Source organism: Quercus lobata, chromosome 9 (genome assembly GCF_001633185.2).
Source record: "Quercus lobata isolate SW786 chromosome 9, ValleyOak3.0 Primary Assembly, whole genome shotgun sequence".
Taxonomy (NCBI): Eukaryota; Viridiplantae; Streptophyta; class Magnoliopsida; order Fagales; family Fagaceae; genus Quercus; species Quercus lobata.
This window is the reverse complement of record NC_044912.1, coordinates 3,751,082-3,773,955: the sequence shown is the minus strand read 5'-3', so window position 1 is coordinate 3,773,955 and position 22,874 is coordinate 3,751,082. Positions and strand designations below refer to the sequence as shown.

General features: G+C 33.7%; 1 protein-coding gene and 2 pseudogenes across 1 annotated transcript; 2 read left to right on the top strand and 1 right to left on the bottom strand.

Moving 5' to 3' along the window:
* The first annotated feature begins 2,619 nt into the window (after positions 1-2,619).
* On the top strand, positions 2,620-7,037 carry LOC115961072 (annotated as a pseudogene).
* A 7,189-nt stretch (positions 7,038-14,226) lies between these two features.
* Positions 14,227-18,588, top strand: LOC115961071 (annotated as a pseudogene).
* Positions 18,589-21,133: 2,545 nt separating this feature from the next.
* Positions 21,134-22,062, bottom strand: LOC115962083 (ethylene-responsive transcription factor ERF020-like). Its single transcript, XM_031080955.1, has one exon. It carries the CDS (start codon positions 21,997-21,999, stop codon positions 21,466-21,468), a length of 534 nt encoding a protein of 177 aa, XP_030936815.1. The 5' UTR covers positions 22,000-22,062; the 3' UTR covers positions 21,134-21,465.
* Positions 22,063-22,874: the final 812 nt, after the last annotated feature.

The window sequence follows — 22,874 nt, the reverse complement described above, 5'->3', positions numbered from 1 at the left end:
CGTTCCATCCTTACCGCACACGTGTAGATTGGGTCCGGAGGATTTCTTTCTGTCCCATCTAGCACCTCCTGGAACTTCCTATGAGCAGCTGTAAGACTGCTTCCTTACTGTTCAGGTATCACCTCCACATTAATGCGGCCAGAGAGTTGGTTGAGAGGTCATTAATGCGGAGACAGCTGTAGTTACAGATATTTGTTTGCCTTATCTCTTTCATCCCTGGTCGGTTATTCTATCCTTTACGGTGACCTAATTCTGAGGTCTGGTTGCAATAAGACTACGTCCTGATCGTCCTCGGACGCATACTGCCGAGGAGTAGGGTATCCTCGGACGGATGTGCAGAACCCTACCCTTGTGATGTTGTCTACCATCCCCTTCAGTAACTACCTTATGACCTGACTTGGCTTCCTCGGATGGATATGTATCCTTGGATGGGCCACAGGCCCAACAATCCTGAATCAATTCTGAACTTTATGGGCCTATTGATCGAACGGTCCCCACATATATATATATATATATATATATATAATTAATTAATATACGTATTCCTACCATTCGCGTATCTTGCCATGTTATTGTCTCTTCACTACTGTGTACTTTGGTATATAATAAAACCGTGATAGTTTGGGACTCAATCAGGGAAATAACTACACAATTAAGGTGGGATTATGACACAATTAAACTCAAGTTATGTGAAAATAGCAACTAAAAAGTAACACATAAGTTTTATTACTTCTTTATATTGGCCATCAAATAAAAAAAGCAACACATACGGTAACAGCCAAAGATATATTACACCCAATCGTATTCTAATTGATATATACCATATGACTACTTACTACTAAGTCTAAGACAATAAATTCCACAACTTTATTTCCAGCAATTGATCAGTTGGTAAGTTGTGGATGCATATGTTAGTGATTTTACCAAACATAATTTATCACCTCAGTGATGTACCAAACATAATTTATCATCTCAATGAATTGTAAAATTTTTTGTGTCTTTACACAGGTAATTTATTAATGTTATTTTTACATAATGGTTGACTATTAAACAATGCTATGGACACAACTTATTCCACAAATTTTTTTACAAGCTGTTAAGATACCAATTTTTTTTTTTTTTTTTTAAGGAAATGTTAAGATGCCAAGTTGTGAGTGGTAGATAATTTCTTTCACATGGACTTACACTAACATCACTTTTATTTTCCACCCCATTATAACCTATCAATATTTCAACAAGCAGTTGTAGAAAATGTTGATTTTAAAATAATCATCTCTTCTATAAAATAAAATAAAATAAATTCCTCTCACTTTTAACATTTTAAGATTTTTTTCTGTATTTTTTTTTTCATTTTACTTTTAATTATTTAATTTTGATAATTACACATGAATAAAGAACACCACTACTTGTACATGAATATTCTAAGGTTTTGTGTAGCAAGTAATAAAGAGTCACTCAAGTGGACAGGTGTTCAATTCGACAAAGTACCAACAGGGTCTATCAGAATTCATGCAGGAAAATCCAAAAACCTCTTCCATAATCCATTCGTCACAACATGAGCCTGCAACCACCACGTGTGCTCACACCCAATGGCGGACCATCACAAGGACTGAAGGGGGCCTTGGCCACCCCCCAAATTTTTGAAAAAAATTAATGAATTTTTTTTTGGAATTATCGTAAATAATTTGAAAATTTTTAAAAGGACCTTGTCCTTTTGGCACTTTATCCCTCGATAATATACATATATATTTAAGAAAGTCTAAAAATAAACATAACTTTCATTTAAATAGAAATATAATGTTAGAGATACAAACTATTTTATAAAAAATATTACAAACTGTTGATGTGATAAGTGGTTATTGGTAAATGAAAAAATGATATTAATAATAGGTCTAGATGAAAATCAATAAAAGGTTGGTCACATCAACATTTTGTAAAAATATTGTAAAATAGAATACAATCTAAAAACTTTTTTTTTTCTTTTCAGTTCTTTCCTTTTCCCACTACTATTGCAGTTTTGTGTTTACAATATAAAAGTAAAAGTTCTGTATGACTAAACTAGACAAGAAAGAGTGAAAGACAAATTTGAAACTTTCGTAGGCCCCTCACCCATGTATAGTGCTCCTGTACGTGTTACTTTATTTTTCATTTGCTTTCTTTTTTATATATATTCCTTATAATACATTATTTGTTATTATAATAATCAATATATTATATACTATACGGCATTATAATTTATAAATGTACTTGATTAATTTGATTAAAATATACAATATATATTGCTATATTAACATGTATTTAGCACTTCAAAAAAAAATATATATATATATATATATTTAGTTGTTGTTTATAACTCATATTGAGTTACAAAGTATTGTAAATTACTATTACACACACAAAATTTTATAAATGGCCCCCCCAAGATAAATTCTTGGCTTCGCCATTGCTCACACCCTTTATGCATGTAATCATGGTATCGAGTAGCTAGCACTATATGTCAAACCTCAAGCTCTCTTGCTTTATATATCTTTCTTCCTTATCTCTCTCAATTCACCTACCAAACTAAGCAATAATCTCTTCCTCTACAGCAATTCTTGAGTGAATTGAAGCTTTTTGGTGATGGCTCTCTTTAACACTATATTGAATTGGGTGGTGCCTCCGGAAAGTTTGGTGATGCTACTAGCCTTTGCATGGCCAACTTTGTGCTTCATCAATGCTTGTGAGTGGGTCTACAACTCCATATACAATGAAAATATGGAAGATAAAGTGGTCATTATCACTGGAGCTTCCTCAGGAATAGGAGAGGTAAATTTCTCTTTTTCAAATTTTGCATATTCCTTGATGTTTAAATTACTTTCCATATTTTAAAACTATTTTTATAGCTTTTATATGAAAGTTTAGATGACATGAATTGAAATGCTTAAGTTGGTTAAAAATTAATATGGGAGGCTTCACATGTAAGATGGGTGAGATGACAGTTGAATTGCCAAATTGGTTAAAACTTTAAGAGACTGCATAAACAAAATTAAGATAGGTGAGATGGTTGAAAATTAATATCCAACAAATTACTGAACTAAGTTTCAAACTAACAGGGTATATTGGTTCCATTTATCTCAAGTAAAGTCTCTTGTAGTCTCACAAATTGTAGAGTCTCTTGGAGTGAATAAAGAAGTGAGCCTGCACTAAAATTTTAGCCATTGATGTTTTGACTTAATGATTAAAAAACAATGGATTTCATGGGTTCAATCATTATGTATCCATTGAAAAAAGTATCAAATAAGATGGTGACCTTCTGAGGATAAGTCAATTACTAATCTATAATCATAAATCATATATGATTAGAATTGGTTATTGGATCATTTTTCGGCACAGGGTTTATGTTTCTAATTAAGATCATATGGTAATAAGCATATTCTTTGAAAAGAGTTAAACCCTATAGTGTGATATGGTTTATCCAGCCGTTTACCTGTTGAGGCTTGTATATTTAAATTTTGGGATTTAAGTACTCATCTTACTATAGTGTGAGAATAATAATTAAATGATAAAATTCAAATTTTCTTTATTCTTTAAACATTCAATTTTAGGACAATTGGTAATTTATCATGGTATCAAAGTAGATGGCATTGAACCCTAACCATCTTAACTCTACCTCCTATTTAAAAAGTTCCTCAACTCTATCTCCTATTTAAAAAGTTAAAAATCTCTTAAAAAGATAAAAATCTCGCATGGCATTGGCTTATTAATTGGCATATTAAGGGAAGTTGGGATCCACACGTGGTTAAAGTATTACAACAATGGTTAAGTGATTAGATTTATGCTTAAATTTTTGGGACAACTGGTAGTTTACTGAGTGATATGTCGTTATTTTTTAGAGCAGGACACTCAAACTTTGTCCCCTTGAGAAGTTTAAAATCACATTATAATTTAGTCAAGTTCCCAACAACAGTGACACCACTCTTTTGGATTGCAAGAATATAAGAATTAGAAGACAAGAATGCTATTTCCTTTAAGAAGCTAACACATGGGTTGACAGATAATGAGCACAAAAAGAGTTATGCATTACTAATACATTCTTCGTTCATTTGAATTAAATAACATTATGATTCTCGCCCTTTTTTTCCCCTGATAAATAGGTTTAATAAGGTCATGCTATATATTGGCTGTCTGTGATTGCAGCAAATTGCATATGAATATGCAAAGAGGAGGGCAAATCTTGTATTGGTTGCCAGACGAGAGAACAGGCTCCGAGTGATCAGTGAGAACGCAAGGCGAATTGGTGCAAATCATATCACAATTATAGCTGCAGATGTTGTCAAGGAAGAGGATTGTAGGAGATTTGTTAATAAGACAATAAAATTCTATGGGCGTGGTATGTCTCACTCAAAATTGTTGGTTGAATGTTGACAATTGCATATAACATGGAGCTACTTGAATTTTGATTAAAAAAAGTTTGTATCTTCACCACAACAACTATAGTACATGGCATCACATTCACAGCAGATGCACTGTTTACCATAGTGTGCACTTTGCACACTTTGATATGGCATGCCTTAAATGCTCAAAAAACTAGCTTGTTAGTTATGAATTGTTATGTGGCAAGCCTTTTTTTTTTTTTTTTTTTAATGTTCAACCTTTTCTAACAAACTACACTTTTGGAACAATTGGTAATTTATTATGGTGTCAAAGTAGATGGTCTTGAGTTAGAATCATTTCTCTGTTCTACGCATTCTTGAGAGCCATAATCTAACTAACCAAACTATTCCAGCTATTTATGAGAAGATAATGTTGCAAGAACTAGTCTTCACTTGCAAAGCATTACAGACTTCAATGTAGTAAATTAGAGATAATTCTTGTTGTCGTATATATATGATTCTAAACATGCTTTCACTTTATTTCATTAACCTATGAAATTTCTTTCACTTATCTGAGGCGTATTTTTGGATTCTGATATCACTTCAATGCACACTCATATAAGAAGGCTTTTACCATTAGTATAGGCAGATCAATGGAGTTGTGACTTGTAAGGATGTTTGACTTCATAAATAAGCTTGTGTTTTATACTGCTGTATCAACGAACTTCTGTTGCATTTTCTCTTTTTCATCATTTTTTTGTAAAATTCTTGCAGTCGATCATCTTGTAAACGCTGCGAGTTTGGGGCACAGATTCTACTTTGAGGAAGTGACTGATACATCCGTGTTTCCACATTTAATGGTAAGGAGTACTAGTTGCATGAGTAGGAAATCATGTGACGCAGCCTTAGCTTTTCAATAATATTGGTTCAAATAATACTTTTGATACAATGTGCACTTAATTTGTTTTCAGTTACCACTACAATGACATTGTGGTTTGGGAATTTTTTGTTTGCAGGACATAAACGTTTGGGGAAATGTCTATACAACATATGTTGCTTTACCTTATCTACATCACAGCAATGGTCGAATTATTGTTAATGCCTCAGTAGATAACTGGTTATTACCTCTGCCAAGAATGAGTTTATATGCTGTGAGTAGGACTATGAACTTTGATTTGTTTGAGTTTCTTTCACTTTCTTTTCAGTTGTTTTTTTAATTATTTATTTTTATTTGAGGATAATTAATTAGGTAGTTTTGTTTTCTGTAGTATTTGTAAACAAAGCTTCAGATTAGACTCATTTGCCACCAAAAAAAAAAAAAAAAAAAAGGTCAAGAAAGATTCTGAATGCCAATATTGACACAAAAAAAAGAACGCTAATGGGATAACTTTACCAGATTATGCAGCACCATTTTAGGAAGAAAATCTACGTGTCATTAACTCATAGCTAGAAATGTCCTAGAAGAATGAATATGATTCAATTTCATGGTCTTCCTAACTTTGTCATCATAGATATCAAAATTAAATATCATAATGCACCTGGTTACACACAGACACACACACACACACGTCTCTGAGGTCAATCTTTATTTTTCCTCTATGCTGTCTCTTATGCTTTTGGCTTTGTTTTACCTTCCTTCATCCCACTGTATGCCATGCTTTCTTAATCAGATAGCACTAATTGGTTTTCTTTTACTTCTGGTGTTTTCAAATACTAGGCTGCTAAGGCAGCTCTTGTGAACTTCTATGAGACACTGAGATTTGAAGTGAAAGATGATGTTGGAATAACGATTGCAACACATGGTTGAATTGGCGAAGTGAAATAACTGGAGGCAAGTTTATGGTAGAGGATGGTGCAGAGATGCAATGGAAGGAAGAAAGAGAAGTAAGTCTTTAATTGATGGCTTTCATATCTCCACCATTATTGTATATACAGTTACCTTTGTTAAGAATGAACTTCTACAATTGTTTCGCACGCTTTTCTCTTCCTTGTTCCTAAAGTAATAGTTTAAATGTTGATTCATTGAAAAATTACTTTATATCAAAACTGATAAAACTAAGGGTCAACGTTGCAGTCACCTCAATTGAGTGCTCTCTTTAATTATATCTGGCGTATAGGAGAGAGAAGGTGGACTACACACATCTCAGGTGCTCTAAGAGCCCTTGACACCTTTGGTTGCAGAAAGAGAATGCTAGTAGTTCTTAGTGGAGGACACCTATTTTGTTTTTGTGACCAAATAAAGAAGAGGATATTAATGTTCAAATGCATGATACTCGCCTTTAAAACTAACCTTGATAGACGCACTGTAAAAAGAAAGAATACATATATTTGATATGTGAGGTAACGTATAGCTAATCATTTATTTTTTAGGTACATGTGACTGGTGGAACTGCGGAGGACTACGCTAGGTTGATTGTATCCGGGGCATGCCGAGGAGACTCATACATGAAGTTTCCAAGTTGGTATGACATATTCCTTCTATACAGGGTTTTTGCACCAAACATTCTCAATTGGACACTCCGAATTCTGCTCTCAACTCATGGCTCAAGAAGAACATCCCTTGTGGGCACAGGGAGGCCCCTTTTGGATTACAGTGGAAGGCCTCTATTGGAGGGCACATCTCCTAGTAAATTTGTAGCTAGTCCTACTCATTATGCTCAATTCAGTCCCCAACAGGTAAAATGAGAATAAAAATGCTTTCAGAAGTATATGTATCCATGTACCTAGCTAGTAGCATCTATTAGATTTAATATTCTATGTTGTTTAAGTTGTGTTCAAGTTGGTCATGCCGGAAATTGGTGACATTAAAACATTATTACTATATTGTGTTTCAATAAACATAAATTTCAGGCTCAAGCCTTGTTGGGGTCTTTTTGTACTGTACTGAATTTACTCATTGCTAAATGTTTCATAGTTGGATTTTGCGGGTCCTTTAGCCCGGTTGTGGTGGTTCGATTTAATTGGTTTCGGCGGGTCATTTAGCCCAGCTTGTGAAAAAAATAAAATGTTTGGGTCAAAAGCTCAATACTAAAAAGAGAGATATTGGACATAAGACCCAAAACCAATAGGTGGCCTTTTAAGTTTATTTTTGGGCTTTATGCAAGCTCAACACCAAGTTAACAGTCAGAATATAAATTGCTTAAGAACGCGCCTGGATGAGCATAATATCATTAGATAGTTTGTCCAAAAAACAAGCTACAAAGTACAGTTGTACCTAGTAAAGTGAGGCATTAAATAGTTGTACATAATCTGGCAGTGAAACTAAACTATCATACTTTAAGCTAACTGACTTTATTTACATGGATAGTTGCACTAGGAAAGATTCTCACATTGGATAATTAACGAAAGAGAAATATGGTAGTAGTGGAGTAGAGTTGTATGTGCAAGAAAATGGGGATTGTGTAGATCATTTGCTTCTACATTGTGATATTATTTGCGAATGACAGTCTCTGGCCTTATTTGGGGTATTTTGGATTATGCCTAAGAGTGGTTGATTTGTTTTCATGCTAGAATGGGCAGTTTTGAAGGCATCAAAATGCAAATATTTGGAATGTGATACCTTTGTACATAATGTGGACTATTTGGAGAGAACACCATTTTTTTTCCTTGATAAATAAGTGTTGCATGAAAAGGGCACAGCCCAAGTAATTGAATGATCCATAGCAGAGATGAAGACGTTATTTTTTACCTTCCGGGTATAACTGGATGGCTGCTGTGAGTGACCTCTCTTTTTCTAATTTACTTTCTTTCATGTAAACCTATCAAATAAATAAATGCATGTGTGTATATGTGTAAGAGCTCACAGAATGAGACCTCATAACATGTGAATGTCTAGAGTTCTGAATTTTCATCAAAATAAGCAAATCCATGAAATTTTGAAGGCACATTCCATCATTAATAAATTCTTTTATAAGTAGATAGCAGGGGAGGAGGGAGTGTTAAGGGGGGTTTGGCCTAGAGACATGGGGCACTACAAAGGATGTCATAAACATTGGGTTATCACTTGAATCCTAGGAAGCATAGATGCTTAATTTAGGGCACTGAACCCTTATCATACCAATGTCGTACTGGCCATTTCATGTTATAATTTTTCAATAATTGCATGTGTCGCCATGCAGTACCTGTACCCGTATCCGTATTCATGTTTGTGCTTCCTAGCTTGAACCCCAATCCATCTTTAATACTATATATTTATGAAGATTGACAGTACATGGAAAGTTATTGTTTCCATTTCTAAATATTTTCCCCATATTTATGAAATTATAGTATTAAGTATTAACTAGTCTCCAACTCATTCTAAATGTTATAAATACACATTAAAATTTTCATTACTTATCAAATATATATATTTCTTTACTTATCAATGGCATATCCTTCATCCATTCCTTCAAAATCAGTCCTCTTTTTTCTCACATCAGGGCCTTCATGTGATCTGATGATTAACTGGGACGAAATCAACATATTGATAACCACAATATTAGTTTGAAAATTAAATGCCAGCGTGCTTCCACGAAACTCTTATATAATGTCTTAATAATACTTGCATAATAAGCATAAATTAGTTTATAAAAATAACATTTTTTATGGGTTTTTCTAATATATATCACAAAAGTTTTTTTTTTTTCCATCCATGAATTTTCAGAAGTTCTATTTTTGTTCCTAAACTTTGCAAAACATTATTGGCCTTCTCTCCCTCTTAATAGCCCACTCTCTAATAAGTCAGGAATTTGAGATTAAGCCATCTAGGTTCTTTTTCCAAAGTGAGTAACTTCTATAGCAGGACTCCTCTCTGAGATTTCCTACATTGGAGATTGTTTCCCTTTTTAAACTTGGATCTGCTAAAGAGTCAAGCCGATTCCTTTAATAGACTAATCTTCCTTTCCTTTGTCATAATTAATTAATGACTAACTTGATATCTTGCCATTAATTTATTTCTATCGTAACCACGTCGTGATATTTTCCTTTGTGGAATTGTTCATGTATTATTGTTGTTAACAGAAAATGTTTTAACTAAAGTGTTTTAGTTATCTTGCTGTATTGTGTTTTCTGCTATAACACTTGTAACAGTTATTCCTATTGTGAGCACGTGAACATGCTCAAGACGCGTCAACACAAGGAGGGCAACTTGTGCACAAACTACCCTAAACTATGTCTCAGTTAGGCCAGTCTTGACTCTCCTACCCTAGAATCACAGGGTCGCGGCACAGCAGGAGCAATCCAGCCCAAGGCACAAAAAGGCCCACAACAAGTATTAAAAATACAATTGTTTTAGAGAAATTCTCAATATCGAATCAAATATTTACCTTGCAAAACTTTTAAACTCAAAATTGGTTGACATCATCTAAATCTAAGTGTCCAATTGGATCACGTCTGCGTTTTTGCCTTTTTTTTTTTCTTTTTTTTTGACTAGCGCCTCTTGCACTGTTCATGGGACATGAACAGTGCATTAAGGCAAAACTACAGTGTTTTTAGCAGTGAAGAGTAACCTAGAAATGATTTTTTTATTGTTTTCAACAATAAGTTTTCAATTTTCAACAAAATAAGTGGTATTCAAACACATACTAAATCTTGGTATCATTTCAAACAATACTTATTCTTGTGTCATGATGCACCCAAGTTCTTCAAAGGTCAAAGGATTATGTCATGTGATCAAACCTTGACATATTTCCCTTCAATTAATGTATTGATGATTGTAAGGACTCAATTTGTAACGACCCCAAAATGATATTGGGTTCGTACGTTAAGGGCCCAAACAATATAATTTGTAGAGCGTGGGCTTGAAAGGCTAGGTCTTGGTCACCAAACGGTGGTTAGTCATGGCACTCGTTGGTGGACACGCGGGGACAAGCCATGGTGATCCGTGGATCTTGCCCATCAAGCTTAATGTTCGTATTATTCTTTTCTTATCTTTTGTCCCCCCTCTCCCCTTTTTGGCACTTAAACCTTTACATTATATAGCCCTTCACGGTTGATCCTGATCCTCCATCTGTTGATTAGGCAGGTACCTATTCGAGTACCTGTCCCATCAGCCGCCTCCCCCTACTTTCTGTTAGTTGCAATAACCAAAACCACACTGTTCAGGAGTCTTTTCCCATTAATATGGCCAGGACGTTTGTGGGCGCATTCAATGCGAAGGTGACGTCTTTTCCTTGAACCACTCCCACTCCGTACCCCCATGTGAGTCCCATTCTACTCGCTTTTTCTTCTGAGGGCGCTTCGGAGGCTACCTTGGACGACATGTCTCTCTACCCTTTGAAATCTCGAGATGCCGAGGACAGGGTCATCCTCGACTGCATCTCTAGGCTGTTTGGTCTTTCACCACGTGTCCTCGGCAACTACTCTCCTCGGCACAGACCCTGGGTCCTAATGGAAAGTGGGCCGGGTCATAAGTTCTCTGGTCCCACAATGATTTTTATTGTCTAACTGATTTTTCTTGTGTAATGTAGTTCATGTGATTTTCTGCATTACAGATATAGCAAGTGTCTAAATATTGCTTGGGATAGGACGAGAAGAGAAAGCTGTGTTCATTGAAAGAGAGAAAAAGGAAGGGAAAGGGGGATTTAGAAAGGCAATTGAAGACTCTTTTCTTTTCCTTTTTTTTTTTCCCCTCAGATAAACAAAAGGCAATTGAAAGCAATTGTTGATTTTAGACATAATCGTTTTGAAGATTGAAAATGTAATCTAAAACTCAAGGGAAACCCCTTCTTCAAAATTTATGACTTTGCAATTTGCATCATGAGCAATATGAAGGTTTCAATAACTTAACTAATGAGACTTTTTTCCCCTTAATCACTAGTGATACATATTGACCACACACACACAAACAAAAAAGCGTGAATGAGATTTCTCGGACAAAATGGGCTTCTGCCCTTTTTGGGAAAATTAATTAGCTTTTTTCCCTTCTTCCCAAACTAAATAGGGAAATACCACTCTTTTGAAAATCGAGTTTTTCAAAATCGATTTAAGCCCTATAGTGACGTTTTTAAGGACCTATAGTGACGTTTTAAGAACCTATAGTGACGTTTTATAACTTGATATCCATGAAATCGAGTTATAGGCAATTTTATTGCCTATAACTCGATTTCATGGATATCAAGTTATAAAACGTCACTATAGGTCCTTAAAAAGTCACTTTAGGGCTCCAGAATTTTTTTTTTTTTAACTCGATTTTGAGAAACTCGATTTTCAAAAGAGAGACATTTCCCTATTTAGTTTGGGAAGAATGGCAAAAGGCTAATTAATTTGCCCAAAAAGGGCAGAAGCTCATTTTGTCCGAGATTTCTCATATATACTTAGTGTGAGTTCTCAAACAACTATCTATGTTGTCCAACCTTAGTTAAAGCCAGAAGTTGAAGTTATGTAGAATAACATAAATTCACCATGACATGCTTCAAAAGACTATATAATTTTACTTTAGATTCTTTTAGATTGGAACTCATGCAATTTTCATCCTTCCATTAACAATAAGTGAAGCTATTCTAAACTTCAATTCTCTTCTTATCATTCCCCTTCGAACCCATTTGAGCCAAGTTTTTCTATTAGACATTTATTTAATGTGACTCAAAAGACATATCCTGTCAAGCAAAAGATGAAATATCTTGCATTTTAGTGGGAAACAAAAAAGGGGTCTATAGCCGCGTTTTAAAAACGCGGCTATAGAACCCAAAAACGCAGCTATAGGATATAGCCACATTTACCACCCTCTATAGCCGCGTTTTTATAACCGCGGCTAAAGGTCAGACCTATTACCACGTTCTCTTTTTTTTTTTTTTTTTTTTTTTTTTTTTTTTTTTCTAACAACCTTTACATAAGGTAGAGAAATTTCAATTTATGTGTTTGAAAGATCAAAAATTTTTAAGAGAATCTCAGCAAAAATTAAAAAAAAAAGATGTTTAAGAGAACGGTCCATTTGAAGGGCGAAAAAAAAAAGTATAACGATATTGCTCGGTTTGAACTTTGAAGCATTAGATAGTTAATCAATAGCTCTTAATTGAATTAATAGGAGAATCAAACATTAATTTTCATGCAAAGACACGAATTTCTTATATAATATCTTCAAATTCTAATGATGATTGCATGCAAATATATGCCATAGGCATAAATTATTTCATAAAGATAATTCTTTTTAATGGTTTGATTTTCTGATAGAGTGTGTGTGTATTATATATATATATATATATATAATATTTATAATTTTTTTTTGTACTTATTGTATTATCATTTTCAAAATATTTGTACTTTTTTTAGTTTTTTTGAGAAACAGCTTATTTTAGTTGGCCTAGAAAGAAACACTTGTTTTAGTGTAAGTCCATGTGAAAGAAATTATCTACCACTAAAAAAAAAAAAAAAATTGATATCTTAACAGGTTGTAAAAAAAAATTGTGGAATAAATTGTGTCCATAGCATTCTTTAATAGTCAACCTTTATGTGAAAATAACATTAATAAATTACATGAGTAAAGACACAAAAATTTTTATAACTCATTAAGGTGATAAATTATGTTTAGTACATCACTAACATATGGATCACAACTTGCCAACTGATCAATTGCTAGAAATAAAGATGTGGAATTTATTGTCTTAGACTTACTAAGTTTTTTTTTTTTTTTTTTTTTGAGAGAGAGATAGACTTAGGAATAAGTAGTCATTTGGTATATATCAATTAGAATACGATTGGGTGTAATATATCTTTGGTTGTTACTGTCTGTGTTACTTTTTTTTTTTTTATGGCCAAAATAAAGAAGTAATAAAACTGTATGTGTTACTTTTTAGTTGCTATTTTCACATAACTTGAGTTTAATTGTGTCATAATCCCACTTTAATTGTGTAGATATTGCCCTATTTGGGTCCAAAAAAAAGAAAAGAAAAGAAAGTCAAAAGAGAGAGATAGAGAGACTAAGACAGAGACTGGAGTGGAGAGAGTTTAGAGTACAGAATAGAAACCAACGCAGCTGCCACAGACATTAGATCCCCCCTCTCGCCGACACCATAGTTCTCCCACTGACCTAAGCACCGTCACAGTCCTCAACGTTTAAAATGTTGTAGAAAAATTTGCTACATTAACTGTTTATAAAAATGTTGTAGAAAAATTTATAACTATAACAATATTCTTAAAAGAATCAATGATATTGTTAAGGTGAAAAAATATAAGTTTATAAAACAAAATTTCTGAAATTAGTACCCATATATATACTTTTTGAATTAAAAAAATAAGAATCCCAAATAAGAGAAATCCATTAAATAGTAGTATAGATAATGTTTTAAACATTGTAAATACTCTCTGTCCAATGGGTGTAGTGGTTTTACACAGTACTCGACTTAGGACAAAATCGAGTTCCGTTGAAAAGATAGCTACCAATACTACGTCGTTATCATCCGTGCCATGATCCAGGGGGCAGATTCGTCCATTAATAACAGTTAAAAACCAAAATAGGCTCTTGCACTGAAACTCTAACTTCGGCCCATCGAAAAGAGGAGAGAGCCCATTGGACACGAAAATCTACACATGAATAAATAACACCACTACTTGTACATGGATATTCAAAGGTTTTGTGTAGCAAGTAATAAAGAGTCACTCAAGTGGACAGGTGTTCAATTATTTGGTGTTACATTCGACAAAGTACCAACAGGGTCTATCAGAATTCATGCAGGAAAATCCAAACACCTCTTCCATTCGTCAAAAAATGAGCTTGCAACCACCACGTGTGCTCACATCCTTTATGCATGTAATCATGGTATCGAGCAGCTAGCACTATATGTCAACCTCAAGCTCTCCTTCCTTTTCTTGCTTCTTTATCTCTCTCAATTCACCTACCAAATTAAGCAATAATCTCTTCCTCTATAGCAATTCTTGAGTGAATTGAAGCTTTTTGGTGATGGCTCCCTTTAACACAATATTGATTTGGGTGGTGCCTCCGGCAAGTTTGGTTGCATGGCCAACTTTGTGCTTCATCAATGCTTGTGAATGGGTCTACAACTCCATATACAGTGAAAATATGGAAGATAAAGTGGTCATTATCACTGGAGCTTCCTCAGGAATAGGAGAGGTAAATTTCTCTTTTTCAAATTTTGCATATTCCTTGATGTTTAAATTACTTTCCATTTTTTAAAACTATTTTTATAGCTTTTATATGAAAGCTGAGATGTCATGAATTGAAATGCTTAAGTTGGTTAAAAATTAATATGGGAGGCTTCACATGTAAGATGGGTGAGATGAAAGTTGAATTGCCAAATTGGTTAAAACTTTAAGAGACTTCATAAACAAAATTAAGATAGGTGAGATGGTTGAAAATTAATATCCAACAAATTACTGAACTAAGTTTCAAACTAACAGGGTATATTGGTTCCATTTATCTCAAGCAAAGTCTCTTGTAGTCTCACAAATAGTAAAGTCTCTTGGAGTGAATAAAGAAGTGAGCCTGCACTAAAATTTCAGCCATTGATGTTTTGACTTAATGATTAAAAAACAATGGATTTCATGGGTTCAATCATTATGTATCCAGTGAAAAAAAGTATCAAATAAGATGGTGACCTTCTGAGAATAAGTGAATTACTAATCTATAATCATAAATCATATATGATTAGAATTGGTTATTGGATCATTTTTCGGCACAGGGTTTATGTTTCTAATTAAGATCATATGGTAATAAGCATATTCTTTGAAAAGAGTTAAACCTAATACCAACTTTATCCAGCAGTTTACCTGTTGAGGCTTGTATATTTAAATTTTGGGATTTAAGTACTCATCTTACTATAGTGTGAGAATAATAATTAAATGATAAGATTCAAATTTTCTTAATTCTTTAAACTTTCAGTTTTAGGACAATTGGTAATTTATCATAGTATAAAAGTAGGTGGCATCGAACCCTAACCATCTTAACTCTACCTGCTATTTAAAAAGTTTCTCACTCTATCTCCTATTTAAAAAGTTAAAAATCTCTTATAAAGCTAAAAATCTCGCATGGCATTGGCTTATTAATTGGCTTATTAAGGAAAGTTGGGATCCACACGTGGTTAAAGTATTACAACAATGGTTAAGTGATTAGATTTATGCTTAAATTTTTGGGGCAACTGGTAGTTTATTGAGTGATATGTCGTTATTTTTTAGAGCAGGACACTCGAACTTTGCCCCCTTGAGAAGTTAAAAATCACATTATAATTTAGTCAAGTTCCCAACAACAGTGACGCCACTCTTTTGGATTGCAAGAATATAAGAAATAGAAGACAAGAATGCTATTTCTTTTAAGAAGCTAACACATGGGTTGACAGATAATGAGCACAAAAAGAGTTATGCATTACTAATACATTCTTGGTTCATTTAAATCGAATAACATTATGATTCTCGCCCTTTTTTTCCTCTGATAAATAGGTTTAATAAGGTCATGCTATATATTGGCTGTCTGTGATTGCAGCAAATTGCATATGAATATGCAAAGAGGAGGGCAAATCTTGTATTGGTCGCCAGGAGAGAGAAAAGGCTCTGAGTGATCAGTAAGAACGCAAGGCGAATTGGTGCAAATCATATCACAATTATAGCTACAGATGTTGTCAAGGAAGAGGATTGTAGGAGATTTGTTAATGAGACAATAAGCTTCTATGGGCGTGGTATGTCTTGCTCAAAAGTGTTGGTTGAATGTTGAAAATTGCATATAACATGGAGCTACTTGAATTTTGATTAAAACAAGTTTGTATCTTCACCACAACAACAATATTACATGGCATCACATTCCCAGCAGATGCTCTGTTTACCATAGTGTGCACTTTGCACACTTTGATATGGCATGCCTTAAATGCTCAAAAAACTAGCTTGTTAGTTATGAATTGTTATGTGGCAAGCTTTTTTTTTTTTTTAATGTTCAACCTTTTCTGACAAACTACACTTTTGGAACAATTGGTAGTTTATTATGGTGTCGAAGTAGATGGTCTTGAGTTCGAATCATTTCTCTGCTCTACACATTCTTGAGAGCCATAATCTAACTAACCAAACTATTCCAGCTATTTATGACAAGATAATGTTGCAAAAACTAGTCTTCACTTGCAAAGCATTACAGACTTCAACGTAGTAAATTAGAGATTATTCTTGTTGTCGTATATATATGATTCTAAACATGCTTTCACTTTATTTCATTAACCTATGAAATTTCTTCACTTATCTGAGGTGTATTTTTGGATTCTGATATCACTTTAATGCACACTCATATAAGAAGGCTTTTACTATTAGTATAGGCAGATCAATGGAGTTGTGACTTGTAAGGATGTTTGACTTCATAAATAAGCTTGTGTTTTATACTGCTGTATCAACGAACTTCTGTTGCATTTTCTCTTTTTCATCATTTTTTTTGTTGAATTCTTGCAGTCGATCATCTTGTAAACACTGCAAGTTTGGGGCACACATTCTACTTTGAGGAAGTGACTGATACATCCGTGTTTCCACATTTAATGGTAAGGAGTAATAGTTGCATGAGTAGGAAATCATGTGAAGCAGCCTTAGCTTTTCAATAATATTGGTTCAAATAATACTTTTGATACAATGTGCACTTAATTTGTTTTCAGTTACCACTACAATAACATTGTGGTCTTGGAATTTTTTGTTTGCAGGACATAAACTTTTGGGGAAATGTCTATCCAACATATGTTGCTTCACCTTATCTACATCACAGAAATGGTCGAATAATTGTTAATGCCTCAGTTGATAACTGGTTAACTCTGCCAAGAATGAGTTTATATGCTGTGAGTAGGACTATGAACTTTGACTTGTTTGAGTTTCTTTCACTTTCTTTTCGGGTGTTTTTTTAATTATTTATTTTTATTTGAGGATAATTAATTAGGTAGTTTTGTTTTCTGTAGTATTTGTAAATAAAGCTTCAGATTAGACTCATTCGCCACCCAAAAAAAGGTCAAGAAAGATTCTGAATGCCAATATTGACACACAAAAGAGAACGCTAATGGGATAACTTTACCAGATTATGCAGCACCATTTTAGGAAGAAAATCTACGTGTCATTAACGCATAGCTAGAAATGTCCTAGAAGAATGAATATGATTCAATTTCATGGTCTTCCTAACTTTGTCGTCATAGATATCAAAATTATATATCATAATGCACCTGGTTACACACACACACATCTCCGAGGTCAATTTTTATTTTTCCTCTATGCTGTCTCTTTTGCTTTTGGCTATGTTTTACCTTCCTTCATCCCACTGTATGCCATGTTTTCTTAATCAGATAGCACTAATTGGTTTTCTTTTACTTCTGGTGTTTTGAACTACTAGGCTGCTAAGGCAGCTCTTGTGAACTTCTATGAGACACTGAGATTTGAAGTGAAAGATGATGTTGGAATAACGATTGCAACACATGGTTGGATTGGAAGTGAAATAACTGGAGGCAAGTTCATGCTAGAGGATGGTGCAGAGATGCAATGGAAGGAAGAAAGAGAAGTAAGTCTTTAATTGATGGCTTTCATATCTCCACCATTATTGTATATACAGTTACCTTTGTTAAGAATGAACTTCTACAATTGTTTAGCACACTTTTCTCTTCCTTGTTCCTAAAGTAATAGTTTAAATGTTGATTCATGGAAAAATTACTTTATATCAAAACTGATAAAACTAAGGGTCAACGTTGCAGTCACCTCAATTGAGTGCCCCCTTTAATTATATCTGGCGTATAGGAGAGAGAAGGTGGACTACACACATCTCAGGTGCTCTAAGAGCCCTTGACACCTTTGGTTGCAGAAAGAGAATGCTAGTAGTTCTTAGTGGAGGACACTTATTTTGTTTTTGTGACCAAATAAAGAAGAGGATATTAATGTTCAAATGCATGATACTCGCCTTTAAAATTAACCTTGAGAGACACATTGTAAAAAGGAAGAATACATATACTTGATACGTGAGGTAATGTATAGCTAATCGTTTATTTTTTAGGTACATGTGACTGGTGGACCTGCGGAGGACTACGCTAGGTTGATTGTATCCGGGGCATGCCGAGGAGACTCCTACGTGAAGTTTGCAAGTTGGTATGACATATTCCTTCTATACAGGGTTTTTGCACCAAACATTCTCAATTGGACACTCCGAATTCTGCTCTCAACTCATGGCTCAAGAAGAACATCCCTTGTGGGCACAGGGAGGCCCTTTTTGGATTACAGTGGAAGGCCTCTATTGGAGGGCACATCTCCTAGTAAATTTGTAGCTAGTCCTACTCATTATGCTCATTTCAGTCCCCAACAGGTAAAATGAGAATAAAAATGCTTTCAGAAGTATATGTATCCATGTACCTAGCTAGTAGCATCTATTAGATTTAATATTCTATGTTTTTTTTTTTTTTTGAGATAATATTCTATGTTGTTTAAGTTGTGTTCAAGTTGGTCATGCTGGGAATTGGTGACATTAAAACATTATTACTATATTGTGTTTCAGTAAACATAAATTTCAGGCTCAAGCCTTGTTGGGGTCTTTTTGTACTGTACTGAATTTACTCATTGCTAAATGTTTCACAGTTGGATTTTGCGGGTCCTTTAGCCCGGTTGTGGTGGTACGATTTAATTGGTTTTGGCGGGTCATTTAGCCCAGCTTGTGAAAAAAATAAAATGTTTGGGTCAAAAACCCAATACTAAAAAGAGCGATATTGGACATAAGACCCAAAACCAATAGGTGGCCTTTTAAGTTTATTTTTGGGCTTTATGCAAGCTCAACACCAAGTTAACATCACATATATCTTTTCAACTTTTGTTAACATTATTATTGTGCTATCCTCCTTACGAGGGGGTCAAACATAACAAAAATTAATAAAAATTTGGACTTTAACCTAAAGTAATTTGACTTCTATAAAAATTAGTTAAATTATATTATAAAATTTTATTTGAACAGGTGCATAAGAGAGTCCTATTGGCATTGGAATATAGCAAAAATTAAAATATATAATAAAAAAATAAATTTTTAACTAAAAGTGACTTGACTCCCTATAAAAAATAGTTCGATTATATTATAATATTTTATTTTAACGAACGCATAAAAAAGAGTTCTATCGATATTGGAAAATAATAAATAAATAAAAAACTAAGAAAAATGTGAACTTTAAGATAAAAGGGGCTCAACTCTCTATAAAAAGTAATTCAATTATGTTATAAAATTTTAGTTTAACAAGTGCATATATAAGAGAGTCTTACGGAAAATAATAAAAACTAATAAATAAATAAATACTAAGCATAAATTAATAAATAAGTAAATTTTAAACTAAAAGTAACTTCTTGACTAACTCGATTCTTTGACTCTTTATAAGAAGGAATTCAAACTTTATTATAAAATTAAAATTTTACCACAAGAGGAACCTATTTTTTTAATCCATCCCATTACATATTCACATCATATCAATATCATGTGATTTGAGTTCTGAGTCCGGACCACCTGGATGGGATGGGACTTGTCGATGAATGCATGAAACCAACCAACAAACCGCCCCTTTGAAAACTTCAACTTCACCGACCTTGAAGCTTCTTGGAAGGTGACAATGAAAAGTTTGATGTACACTAACTTCTAAAATGTCGGTGTAATTTGATATTGATTTGTTTATCTTGTACAAACTTTCCATTTCTTTTTTTGACAATAAAAGATAGTACAAACTTTCCATTTCTAAATAGCAACAAAAAGGAAGTAGGACGGCCTAAGCCTATAGATCTTTTTGTAACCGGGTAGATCTCTCAAAAAAAAAAAAGGACGGCCTAAGCCTAAAGCGATCTTTGTCTAGTCCTAGGGCTTGGGGCACTGACTGAGTCCAATTACAAAAAGATTTCCATTGAATAGAGAAAGTTCCTTCATTCAAAAAAAAAAAAAAAAAAAAAAAAAAAAAAAAAAAAAGAAAAACTCTCCAATAGCAATTACTAACAGAGTATTATAATTTATACATATTATAATACTCCAGTGCCACAAATTTTTATTTTACATATTATAATTTTTTAAATGATTGGTATAGTCTTATAGGTAGAATTACCATTTCAATTTATCAAGTTACCGTATTTAATACTTGTGGAAAAGCTTGTACTACATACAAATGGGATGAAAGGTGACCAATTGGGTCCCATTCGTTAAGAGGCACAACTAAAAGAGTTTTTCTTTTCTTTTCTTTTCTTTTTTTCCCCCAAAAGTCATCATTAGCCAATTGCAAAATGGTATTATATATATTAAGAAAAGATCTTGCGTCTTTTTCATCACTCATGATCAGTCATTTCAAGAATTATGAATTAAAAGAAGATGTTACATCCTTTCCATCACTCATTATCGATCATTTCAAGAATTATGAATTAAATGAAGATTTTACGTGCTTTTCATCATCGCTCATAATCAATCATTTCAAGAATTATGAAATTTGTGGTGAAAATTTTATATGCTTATTATTTTGCGTGTGCGTACTGCTATTCAGTCTAGAGCGTGGCTGGTCCATTAGCTTTGTCAAAAAGGCTAAGTCAATAAAATTTCGGATCCGAAACGCAGTGTAATAGATATAATTGATTAGTCTAATTAGTGGAAGAGGTGGACTAGTCAAGCATGGTCTATCACCTCGAACTCAAAATAACCACTTATTTCTCTTTCACACGGTCTGCAAGAGCAGGACCGCTCTAAGCAAGCACTAAAAACCGCTGTTTCTATGAAATCAACCAGTAAAATCTACCTTTCCCAGATGACAAAATGGTAGAAAGAAAATTCTAATAAGTATACATGGCTTACAAACAAGGAAAGCTTAACAAAAGCAAACTCTAAATCTAGCCATGTCTTTGAAAGTTGAAAGTGGAGAGGAAGCAACACTGAGGAGCAATGTATATATATCATCAACTACTTGGGAATAACGACAGTACCATTGTCCCCAATTACATATCAAAAAGTATGAAAAACATAACAATTTTCTTAATCTTTTTCAGAACTGATGAGATGATACGTTATGATTGTTATCAACTTTAGTGTAAACGTTGGGATAATGATATTACTCCAATCATAAGTTATCAAGTCAACCAATTTGAAAAAAAAAAAAAGAGTAAATAGTTATGCTTCAAACATTACTACCTACCTATATACAAGCAAAAGCTACATATGATAATCATAAAACCAAAAACTACAAACCAGTTAAAGGTAGTCTTCAATGGAAATACTCAAACCCTCTTCTTCCTTAAACTCACTTCCTTGCCATGAAGTAGTCCCATAATTATTGTCTCCCCCATTTTCCCAAAACCCAGTCCCCAAACCATGACCTCCACCACCACCACCACCACCACCGCTATGACCATGACCATGATCAAACTCCTTCCTTTCATTACTTTCCGGCAACCTTTCTGTGATCAACTGAGCATCAATAGCCATGCCAGCATCCGAGGCTGCCTTTTGCACTGACCTTGGAGACAAGTCAGTCCTCAAACTACACGAAGATAACATGGATGGAAAGTTAAGCTTTTCCAAAGTTGATGGCTTGTGAAGACAATAAAAAGCAACATCACGAGCCATAGCTGCAGCCTCTTGTGTTGAATAAGAACCAAGCCAAAGCCTCTCTTGCGTGCCTGGGACTCGAATTTCAGACACCCACTTGCCCCATTTCCTTTGCCGAACTCCCTTGTATTTCTTCTGAGATGTGCATGCACCATTCTCTTCTGAGCTACAACTCATTCTGACTAAGTGAGAGAAAAAAAAAAAAATGAATAAGATTGCAATTTGCGTGTGTATGCGCAAGCTAGTTAAGAAAGCTTTTGAAAAAAATAGAGTGAGGAAGTGTTTATATAGGTTGAGGAAAAAAAAAAAGTCAGAGGTAGAGAGGGTCAAAATTTTCAAGGGTCAAAAGTAAGGAGGGGGTTGGGGAGGATCTTTTCTTTATAAAAAAAGTGGGGTCGGTGAATATTTTTATGGTCATATTGATACTCATACTCATTCCAAGTTGAAGAGTGATAACGTGTACAGTAGAAAATACAAATACAAAAATACAGTTGGAAATCTTTAATTTGAGGTTTGATTAATAAATTGTAAAAGGTGTGGGTTTGGTTTTTGGTGTGGCTTAAGGCGGCAAAAACGTGTTGCAACATTTATAGCCGCAAACTAAAAACCCCACCGCGAAGACTCGGATTCTAGATTCTTTTGGTACATGCCATATTTATTCTAGCCGTTTATGTATATTGCCAAAAAAATATAAATTCATAACATCTGGTCAAATAATAAATTCATACGAGTATGTTACAATTATTTTTTGGGATTAAAATTCAATTTGGTCCTTCTTTCTTTTGACTTTCATTGTAATTGTCAAATTAGTTTGTAAGGTTTAATTTTGTCAATTTAGTTTTTCAATTTGTCAAATTGAGATAATCTTATTCTTTTTTTTTTTGTCCAACTTTATTAGTAACAATGTTTAAATTTTTAATTTTTTTTTCGTGTTAAAGATAAATTAAAAAACATTCACGAGATGCTCCATGTAAATAAATCTTGTTGTTTGATGAGTACTATTTACCTTGTTAAAATTGGGTTTCATTTACTTACAAATTTAGATAAAATGG

Excerpts from the sequence above, each read along its gene's own strand:
- LOC115962083 (XM_031080955.1), bottom strand. The coding sequence starts at position 21,999 with ATGAGTTGTAGCTCAGAAGAGAATGGTGCATGCACATCTCAGAAGAAA.